The 11,244-nt window shown below is 37.4% G+C and overlaps 1 protein-coding gene across 1 annotated transcript; it reads right to left on the reverse strand.

Annotated features, from left to right (window-relative positions):
* Positions 1–78: 78 nt before the first annotated feature.
* OOSP2 (oocyte secreted protein 2) lies at positions 79–7,894 on the reverse strand. Its single transcript, XM_025357602.1, has 4 exons — positions 7,650–7,894; positions 4,500–4,678; positions 3,388–3,491; positions 79–1,167 (listed from the first exon to the last, which is right to left on the reverse strand). Exons 1-4 carry the CDS (start codon positions 7,795–7,797, stop codon positions 957–959), a joined length of 642 nt encoding a protein of 213 aa, XP_025213387.1. The 5' UTR covers positions 7,798–7,894; the 3' UTR covers positions 79–956.
* Between the last annotated feature and the right edge of the window lie 3,350 nt (positions 7,895–11,244).

Raw genomic sequence — 11,244 nt, forward strand, 5'->3', positions numbered from 1 at the left:
TAACTGCCAAAGACAGATGTTCACTATGACAGGTTCAAATTCTTTATTTGACAAGTAAACAGCTATAGGCGGCATTTTATTCAAAATGGAATAGTATCACTTTAAGTAAAAATAATAATAACCAATATCTTGGTAAAATTTGCTTCCAGGAGGATGTAGCATCCAAAACATACATCCAACAAACTATTGAATAGCCAACGGCACAGTTCAGTTTTCACCCTTGATATAAGAAATCTACCAAAATTAGAAGTATTTTTGGATCTATTACACATATAGACTCCCTGTTTAAAGAAAGGAAGCTGTATAAAGTAAGTGTTAATAAATAATCATTTAATAAATGCTTTTAGGTGGCAGGATAACTCTTTGCTTAACCAACTCAACCAATCATTTTGAGTGTGGAAGAAACATTCTAAGGAAAAAGGAAAACCTAACATCAAATTTCAGTTAAGGGAGTGGCTATTTGAGCTCTAGAAAATAAATTGAATTTACTTCTGGAATAATCTAAATAGGTAGTCACATTGCATTATTGTTAGGATTCAACTTTACTGATTAATAGGAAGGTCTACATGAATTAAAATATCTGCACATAAAAGGGTTTTGCCTTTCATGAGAGTTAATATGTTAAATTTTACACTATGCTCAAAGTTTTGCCTCCTGCACATTTAAATGTCTCTCTCTATTCTTTATTCTTCCTGAAAAATATTAGAACATATTTATTGGAGGTTCACATCAATTAGATCAAGTCATTGTCATTGAAGACATATTTCTGAATCTTCTACACAGAACAGAAAAAAACTTAAATGTATAATATGAATTACCTAATAATGTTAAATTAATAAGCCATACCCCTACTGAATACAAATATTTAGAAATACACATTCACTAATCAACTAATCAGGACCTTTACTGAAGTAGGGTTTTTAGAAACCAGAGACTTAAGGAGAGATATACACTAACTATATTTTTGCCATGAAAAAACAAAACTGTTTTCCTGCAAAATACATAATACCAGCTTCAAGTTTCCATTTCTCCTTTAGTTCAGAGCAAGTTTGACTAGAAGATAATAATCCTAACTCTTCTGCTGTTGTCTGAAAGTCAGCAATAAAAGGACTAGGATCCAATTTTATTTCATTCTCAGTAGAAACTGGTGTAAGCCACACTGATTTCCTAAAGAAAAGGGAAACAGAAAGCAGATAGTGTTGGCACACTTGGGATCAAGTCAGTTTTACCGCTGTTTAATATCATGATCATTTTCAGAATAGTCATTCAGGAGTGTGGCATAGAGCCAGCATACGCCTTCTAGATCCTCGTGAACTCTTGGTATAGGATTTGAGCAGATAGGCTTACAAAAGAGCTAATTCCACATAGTCTCCCCATGATTTCTGCATCAAATATGGAGTGGAAAGATGAATGGTCTTAGATAACTTGTAATGCTTGCATTAGAAGAGTACCAATGTACCCAGCAAAACAGACTCAGCCAAATGGATCCTAAGAACAGTAAGTAAAAGCCACCAAAGGCTTAATCTGACCCACTCTGGTGGTGGCAAAGTTCTATATGTTAAAGTGAGTAAGTGAATATGAGAGAGAGAGAGACGACAACATCAAAATTCACGCACCCAAAACCTAAACAGACAACTTTGTTGGCCAAGTCTTCATTTTTTTAAGGAAAGTAGGTTTCAAGCAACATAGTATTTTACTATCAAAATAGGAATATCTATTTATCATTATTACTCTGGTAGCCTACAGAGGCAGTAGTTCTGGGGCATTAGATCAGAACTCTGTGTTGCTCCAAGCATTGGGTAGTTATAGAATTGAAAACATATGTATGTGTGTGAAAGATAGACAGAGACAAAGAGATGGAGACGGAGAGAGCAGGAAGACAGGCAGAGACAGAGACAGGCAGAGAGACAGACAGAGACAGGCAGAGAGACAGACAGACAGAAGCAGAGCAAGAGAGACAGAGGCAGAGCAAGAGAGACAGAGGCAGAGAGACAGACAGACAGAGGCAGAGCGAGAGAGACAGAGGCAGAGCGAGAGAGACAGAGGCAGAGCGAGAGAGAGAGACAGAGGCAGAGCAAGAGAGAGAGACAGAGGCAGAGCAAGAGAGAGAGAGGCAGAGCGAGAGAGAGAGAGAGAGGCAGAGCGAGAGAGAGAGAGGCAGAGTGAGAGAGACAGAGAGAGAGGCAGAGTGAGAGAGACAGAGGCAGAGCGAGAGAGAGAGCGAGAGAGAGGCAGAGTGAGAGAGAGAGCAAGAGACAGAGAGACAGACCAGAGAGACAGGAACAGACCAGAGAGACAGAGACAGACAGGGACAGAGACAGAGAGAGAGAGAGACAGAGAATCAAGGGGTGGTTTCTATTTAGAGTTCAACTACTTTCTAGAATATCACTAAACCCCTCAGCCTTTATGAAAATAAGTTAAAGGGACGAGTAAAAGTATTAACAATGTGAACGGACTTAATGCCATTTACATCCTATTCACATGTATGTATTCTTCCCCTGTTACTCCAAATATCTTCTGAACTGAATAGGACTGAACTGTACACTTAAAATGTATTTTATATTATGTATGTTTTACCAAACTTAAAAAAAAATTCTGCCTCCCCCTGAAAAAAAGTACTATAATCACATTAAAAGACATTGCACATTGGCTGAGCTCTAAATTCTTACTGTGATGTCAACTATTTCCACATATTAAGCAAGGATAAAATTTGTCCTGTGGTTTGAGATAGTTTCCAAGATTCATCACTCAGATTTATAAAACATAAATATTTTAATGGCATGGTTAAAAAACAAAAGTGTATCAGGATACCTTTCCACTTAGTCTCAAAGTTCACACAAAGCTCTTAGGATTCAATATCTCAGTTCCACAAAATTGCAAGCAAAGTACATTTAATGATTAGGCTGATAAGCCCTTCCTTCATGAATTCTCCATGAGTTAGCATCAAATGAAGGATTGGTTTTCTTACGTTTTTAGCCACTTACTCTTACAAGATGAAATTGAGCAATAAAATATATCAGAAAAAAATATTATAAAGGACAAAACATTGAAAGATAGTATCAATGCTTAATTGTATCACTTACTAAAGGTGACTGAGTATTTAATGACTCTGCTTTGTAGTTATTATAAAATGACCTAGTTACACTAGATTGTCTGTTAGGACCATTATAAATCTCTATGTTTTTATTCTAAAATAAACATTGCATTTAAAATATGAAAACATTTTAAAGTATTCATTAAAATATTTGTGTAAATACTAATTTGGGCTTTGTTTACAATTATGGGTGAATCGTGTTATATTCTCTAAAATCTATGCTTCTGCAGAAGCTTCTCCTAAGCAAAGGTAAAGCTAAAACATTCCAAAGGAATCAGATCTGCTGGACTTACCTAGAGGCAGAACACTCCAGATGGATTTCCTCGGGGTTGTGATCTATATTCCTTGGGGTAAAGTATAGCTCGGTTTGAAAAAGAAGAGTTTCCTCAGAAATGACCTAGGAGACCACAAAATTTCAGTGGAAGATATTTGGAGTAACAGAGGAGGAATACACACACATGAATAGGATGTAAAAAACATTCACAATCTCAAAAATGGCTAGTGTCATTCTTAGGTATAAATGAAGATCTGACCACTCACTGGGACAGAAGAAGACCGTTATCCCGAAGAGTGAATTTAAAATGCCTGGGGACAAAACAGTCTTAATTCATTGCAGCAAATTTAAACTGCCACTTATAGCCATCTTTATGATTCATTAATGAAAAGGTTTCCAACAGTTCTTTTGAGAAAGGTGATTTGTAAGTCAAATAACAGAGTGGTTTAAAGCACAAGCTTTGGAGAGTATTCATCCTGGTTTGGCATCTAAACTACCACCAACAAGGAAAACTTGGTAAAGCACCTTCTGAAGCTCCGAGTTCCTAATTTCTAAAATAAAATACCTTATTCAAAAATGATCATTATCATTGGTCACTGGCCCAAAATATTTGTGTAGTGTGAATATAAATTGTTTAAATTTGGGAATCTATGAGAAGATAATATCCCAGGATAACAACGCAGTTTAGGATTTGTGCCTAGCTGAAGAACAAACAAGAGATTTCATTTCAATGAAAATCCACTATATGTTGACACAAATCCTCATGGAACATGGAGAGATTTCAAATTACCTAACATTGGACATGATAGAGCTTCCCAAGATTGGTGACCTCCCACATTAGAAGAATTAAATAAAATTTAAAGCAGTCTGCTAATATTTAGTAAAATATAGTAGTAGCCTAAAGGCAACTTAGAATCAGTTCACTAGCCAGTCTATAAATCTGTGATCTAAGGTCCTGTGCACACAGAATGACCCAATATTCAGTGAGAAATAATGAGAAATTCCGTTGTCCTCTGCCTATAAATTACTACAATGAGAAGCAAGGATTAGATTTTTAAAAGACAATTTTAATATTAGGCATGAAAGTCTGACAAAACATTTAGTATTTTTACAAACAATCACTGTTCTCACCCTTGTCCTGATGCCACAATCATGAACGAGATATATAAACTCATATACATATGTATGTATCCAATTTGCAGGGCAGCCCATTCCCAGATGTAATTCATCCGCAAATATATACAGATTTCTGCTTTCTGCAAGTGGGATAACTGACACCATCAACCAGTCCAGAGAGCAATTTATTTTCACTGTGGAAAGAACCATATGAAAAGCATCAGAAGTATGTCTATCTTAAGAAAGTGTTCAAAGAATAGTCAATTCTGTCCTTTGTGATAAATAAAAGGCATTTATTTCTCTGGCAAGGGTAACCATGGCTTAAAGGTTTTCTTATAAACATTATTAAGATTATTTTCCAAAATATCTAATTATGTCCCCAAGTAACTAGATTTCAGTAATTTCATGGGGGAGGTGGGAAGATCAACATGCAAGAGTAAGAAAAAGCATAACTGGGCCGGGCACAGTGGCTCATGCCTGTAATCCCAGCACTTTGGGAGGCGGAGGTGGGCAGATCACGAGATCCATTCTGGCTAACATGGTAAAACCCCGTCTCTACTAAAAATACAAAAAAATTAGTCGGGTGTGGTGGCGGGCACCTGTAGTCCCAGCTACTCGGGAGGCTGAGGCAGGAGAATGGCGTGAACCCGGGAGGCGGAGCTTGCAGTGAGCTGAGATCTCACCATTGCACTCCAGGCCTGGGTGACAGAGCGAGACTCCAAAGGAAAAAAAAAAAAAAAAAGCATAACTGTATAGCCCCTTAATTTCTCCTAAATAAGTTATATTCCATGGAGGGTGATCTATTTAGGACAAAACATAGGGGGCAGAAGTGAATTGCAGTGTATTAGAATGAAAGCGATAGCATCCCAGTATACTTTTTGGAAAGAGAAAGAGGAGAAAGGGTGGTTCTAGAACAGTAGAATTCATGTCTAGAGCAGCCAGTACCAGAAACAATCTCAGCCATAAAAGGAAAAAGAGAGAGAAAGCCCTTTATCTGGGATGTTAGCCCCATGCAAGTTTTGTTGTAAAAGCCATCTTTATCCTCTATATTAAAATCGTCAGTAAGTCAATAATAATCATTATTTGCAATAGATTCATTTGGAGGAACTGAGTCTTTTCAGCATTAAGAAGTACATATTTATATTATTAACGAGCAAGTGGCCACAGAGGACTCCACCACCACTGGAGCTTGGAAGTCCCGCCTTTAGAGAGAAATCAACAAGGTAAGACAATGCACATTTCAGAAAAGGAGTAGAGGAGGCAAGTGTTCTTGCCTCATAACCTTTAAATCACGATTCTCTATGTGTTTGAAATACTGTTCTCACATCCCCTAGGAAAGGTGATCAGGAAGGTCCTTCCTAAAGGAAAATAAATTCCAGCAGCTAAGATTAAAGATGGATGGAAAGGATAAGTGGACATGGACACAGAAAACCCGTACTTATGATTTCACTGCATTTTTTTCACACTAAACTTAGAAAATCGAGTTTTGGGGTATTTTTTTTTTTTTTTTTTTTCTGAGATGGAGTCTCACTCTGTCGCCCAGGCTGGAGTGCAGTGGTGTGATCTCGGCTCACTGCAAGCTCTGCCTCCCGGGTTCACGCCATTCTCCTGCCTCAGCCTCCCGAGTAGCTGGGACTCCTGCCACCACACCCGTTTTTGTTTTTGTTTTTGTTTTGTATTTTTAGTAGAGACGGGGTTTCACCGTGTTAGCCAGGATGGTCTCGATCTCCTGACCTCGTGATCCACCCACCTCGGCCTCCCAAACTGCTGGGATTACAGGCGTGAGCCACTGTGCCTGGCCTGTTTGTTTTTGAGATGGAGTTTTGCTTTTTTTTTTTTTTTTTTTTTTTGAGAAGGAGTCTCACTCTGTCACCCAGGCTGGAGTGCAGCGGTGTGATCTCAGCTCACTGCAAGCTCTGCCTCCTGGGTTCAAGTGATTCTCCTGCCTGAGCCTCCCGAGTAGCTGGGATTACAGATGCCCACCACCACACCAGGCTACTTTCTGTATTTTTAGTAGAGACAGGATTTCACTATGTTGGCCAGGCTGGTCTCAAACTCCTGACCTCTGGTGATGCACCCGTCCGGGCTTCCCAAAGTGCTAGGATTACAGGTGTGAGCCACCGTGCCTGGCCAGAAACTCGAGTTTTAGTTTGACATTCTCTCAAATAGCTGAGAAAAGCCTGAGAAACACACATAGATACTTTCACTGCAGCAGAATCTTCCTTTGCTCAGGCTTCATGAAAGACAGGGACTAAACACCCTACCCACCCTAGATAGCCAGAATTCATGGTCGCTCTTTCTCTCCATGTGCTGTTCATTTCAATAATTAACTGTTACGTGGTAAGCTGCACTGATCTAGGCATTCTTAAAATTCATCTTAGGTAAAATGGAAAAACATCAGAAGCTATATGTGGTCTTCGCTTCCAAAGGTGTTACAGGCCAAAAGGGTAAGAAATTGACATATCAGTTTCAAAGAAAAACTCCATTTCAAATTTTAAAAAAAGAGAGATGTCTGCAAAAAGAAACCGTAAAGAACATAAAAAGTAATATTGAAATGCTACTTTACAGATTACATTTAGTCAGGCCTTGGAGCTGGCAAGCATTTGGATTCCAGGCAAAACAGAAAAGATACATTGGAATCAACTTGTAGACAGCAACTGGCTGACTTAGCTTTCTTCTATTAACTTTGCAGAACCGTTGATGAGTTTAACATGAGTGAAGTTCAGAGCAGTCTTTTTAAGGGAACAAAACAGCAATAATATCAGCATCAAGCAAAAACATGAGTCTGGAAGCAGGAAGATCAGCTGAGAGGCAACTGAGTACCTTACAATATGATACAATCAAGCACCAGTAATTCGCAGTGGGTTTGAAACGTTAGACTGAAAGAGAGCCAAGGACTATTCCTGAAGAACCTCTGCAAATGAGTCTCAAGATAGAAGACCAAAACAGAAAGAGACAAATAAAAGTCTGAGAACCGGGACATTGAGGCAGAAAGAGAAAATGTATCCTCCGTATATTGACACAAGTCTACCTGGCCTGAAAGCATTTCTTCTTCTAGCCAGTTAGAATAAGATCGGATTTCTTCAGGGAGTAAAACGCCTGCATGGAAAGCGATCATTATGATTAACTCCTTCAAGGAAGCATTCTCTAAAACTTGTTATTTACCATGGAGGTTCTCAGCACCAGTCCAGATCAAGAGAGCAAGGAGCATCAAGACTTCTAAAGCCATGGAGACCATCTGGGCAGACCTCCACCACAGGACGACTCGGGAAACAAGAAGTGGCGACTGGTTTAAGTGATTTTTATATGGCATCCCATGGCTCAGCTGCCTTCGTTTTCCTCCTTATTTGGGTAGTTCACAGGATGTACTTATCACAGGGTCAACTACCTAAAGGCTGAGACTCTTGATTATCCAAACACTGAAGCTCAAAGAGACATATCAAGAAAAAAGTGTTATTTGATAACAGTCTGTACAAGGCCTGCTACAAACATCAGGAGGATGGCATGGCACACAATGCTTCCAGTAAATACTAAATTACAGGAAACTGTTCTTACTAGCTAACGTTCAGGTGTTGTAAGTTTCCATCTAATATGAGAACAGCCTAGATCTTTCATACTTGAAATCAAAAGACTATTTCCTTCATTTCTATGGGTTTGGCTGGAAGAAGCAAAGCAGAAATGAGAAAGTGACTTGACCAGGAACATAAATCCCTAGGAAGAGACAGGCACCCAAAGGAAAGCCAGGTCTATTGGTGTTAGGAAAGTTGACAAATCCATCTGTGTTCTTTCTAAATTAATGTGTTAGTAACTTTAGTCATTTCAAACCTGAGACAAGAGAATATTTTATATGCATATATATACATACATAACTTTATCGGTATAAGAAGTTTATATGTATAATTCATTCCAATACTCAAGGAGAATAAAAGTTCCAGCCATAGATTTTTATTGTATTTTTTTAAAAATGTTAGTCATGGCGTGAACGTGACTGTGTGGTTTTAAGGATACTTGAAAATCAAAGGCTAACGGTAAATAAAATTCAAAGAGGCTGAATTAAATGCCTATTATTGTTTTTAGTCATCTCTGAATTATATTTTCAATGTTACAATCTGCTGTCAAATTACTACATACACAGAGCTTCCCTATGTATTTAAGAAGGATTTCCATTTCTGACATGACATTCTCTTGTGGACAGTGAGATTCCCAGAGCTGTGACCCACACAGTGCTCTGCCTCAGGAAAGCCTGGAGTACCCAGTCGCCAACCACCAATGGGGAAAGAGTATTAGAGAAAGAGAAGGGTAAGTCTACATATTATTTTTTCATCTTTTGTTTTTTTAAACATTTTTCTGATGTTGTGAACATTTTCAGGGTCTAAAATTTATTAACTTCATATGCAGCCTTTAAGTCTTGCCTATGTAAAACATCTAATATTGTTTCAAAAGGAATCATTGGCCAGTTTCTTGTATTTAAGTTTGAGAAAGTTAGTTAAACAAGTTAAGGCTCCTATTCATACTCTGTAAAAAGGAGATATATTCTCTGTAAATTTATTGTGAATAAGACATAGCAAATGTAAACAGTCTCACTCAAGTTAATAGTGTACAAAAAATATCTAATATGTGACTATTTCCTCTGTCTTGAAGCACAGTTAGTAACAGGATTTTATGCAATGTTTCAAGGATTACTCAAAGCCGCAGAATGAACAAAGTTCATTTTCCAGAAATTCCAATTTTAATACAGAATTTTACTGTGAAAGAGTAATGGAGTTTAAATATAACTTTAATGTAAAATAGATGGAGATAAAGCAGAGATAAAACAAATACTTTAAAACAATTGATAACTTAGGGAAATGTTGCAACTATAGTACAAAAAACTTTATTTTTCCTGAACCTTTTGAGAGTAGGTTACTGATAAGATGTTCCCTTGACCCTAAATATTTTGAAGTATATTATCCAATAAATAAGGACATTCTTCTACTACAGTGGTTCTCAATAATTGGACCTGAGACGATGGAGGGGTCCATGGGGTCAAATCTATTTTCACAATAACAATAACACATTTTCTTTTTCACAATGTTGACATTCGCACAGGTGTACAAAAAAAAGTGGTGGGAGACGCTGCTGCCTCTTGAGCAGCAATCAAGGTAGTGGCACAATGTGTTGGTTTGTTAGTCATCATTGTAGTCTTCACACACTCACAGTAAAGGGGAAAAGCCAGTTTCACTTAAGTCTTGGAGCAGTAAAAAGTATTTGTTTTATTAAACGTCAACCCTTGAATGCATACCTTTTTAGTATTCAGAGTGATAAAATAGAAAGTATGCATAATACACTTCTACTGCATATCAAAGTATGAAGAGTGTCTCAAGGAAACTCTGCAGTTATTGGAGCTGTGAGCTGAACTAGCCGCTTGTAACCCAGAACACCATCTTTACTTAAAGACTGACTATCAAACAAACAACGATTATTTGCCTGTGGGTATTTGACATTTTTTGAAATGGAATGATGTAAGCTTGTCACTTCAAAGAAAACAACTAACAACAATTAAACCCAGTGATGAAATTCAAGCTTAAAGGAAAAATTTGAATTTTGAAAAAGTTGTGTTCTCTACTATGAGCTTGGAAGCCCAGTGGTGATATCTTAACTATGATTTCTTGTATTGCATAATAAAATGTCATCGTTTAAAACATCTGCATAACTCTGAACTAAAACTTTCCAAATTATCTGCACATGATGTTACAGAAACATTTAGGGCAAAGCACAACAGGGACCAGTGGATTTTAATGGGAATAAGTATGAAGAGTTTATTGATATATTTTCAGATCCCATGTTGCAACAAACCTTGAAGATACTGCCCCTTGGCAAGTTTTGGCTCAGTATCAAAAAAAAAAAAAAAAATAGCCACAATTATCTGAAAAGGCTTTTAAAATACTCTTCTTTCTTCCAACCATGTATCTGTGTGAGGCAGGGTTTTCTTTATGTACATTAACCAAAGTGACGTATTACAAAGACTGAATGCAGAAGCAGATATGATAATTCAATTGTCTTCTAGTTAGCCAGACAAGAGACTTGCAAAAATGCGAATATAAAACAATGTCACTCTTTTTTTGAAAAACAGCAATTTTTCACTAAATGTTCACTATTTTATGTTAACACCTGTTGGGTTTATTAGTTATTTTTAATTACTTAATAAATATTTTTAACTCACTTTTAATTTTTTTTTTATACTTTAGGTTCTAGGGTACATGTGCACAATGTGCAGGTTTGTTACATATGTATATATGAGCCATGTTGGTTGCTGCACCCATTAACTCGTCATTTACATTAGGTATATCTCCTAATGCTATCCCTTCCCCATCCCCCCTCCCCACAATAGGACCCAGTGTGTGATGTTCCCCTTCCTGTGTCCAAGTGATCTCATCTCACTTTTAATTTCTAATGTGGTAATTTGGAAGGATAAAAGCCATATAAATAAAAGCTCTTCGTAATTCAATATTTTTAATAGTCTAAAGGAAGTCCTGACATCAAAAATTCTGAGCAGCACATATACCCAAAAAAAAGGAAATCAGTATATTGAAGAGATATCTACACTGGCATGTTTGTTGCAGAACTGTTAACAATAGCTAAGATTTGGAAGCAACCTAAGTGTCCATCATCAGATGAATGGATAAAGAAAATGTGGTACTTATACACACGGAGTACTATTCAGCCATAAAAAGTAATGAGATCCTGTCATTTGCAGCAACGGGGATGGAGCTAGAGGCCA

This window comes from Theropithecus gelada, chromosome 14, assembly GCF_003255815.1.
Source record: "Theropithecus gelada isolate Dixy chromosome 14, Tgel_1.0, whole genome shotgun sequence".
NCBI classification, from domain to species: Eukaryota; Metazoa; Chordata; class Mammalia; order Primates; family Cercopithecidae; genus Theropithecus; species Theropithecus gelada.

Coding starts and splice junctions, on each gene's coding strand:
- OOSP2 (XM_025357602.1), bottom strand. CDS start 7,797: ATGCCATATAAAAATCACTTAAACCAGTCGCCACTTCTTGTTTCCCGA. Junction 4,679..7,649: donor TGGTGCTGAGAACCTCCATG/GTAAATAACAAG, acceptor TTCTTTCCACAG/TGAAAATAAATTGCTCTCTG. Junction 3,492..4,499: donor ATTGTGGCATCAGGACAAGG/GTGAGAACAGTG, acceptor GTGGTCTCCTAG/GTCATTTCTGAGGAAACTCT.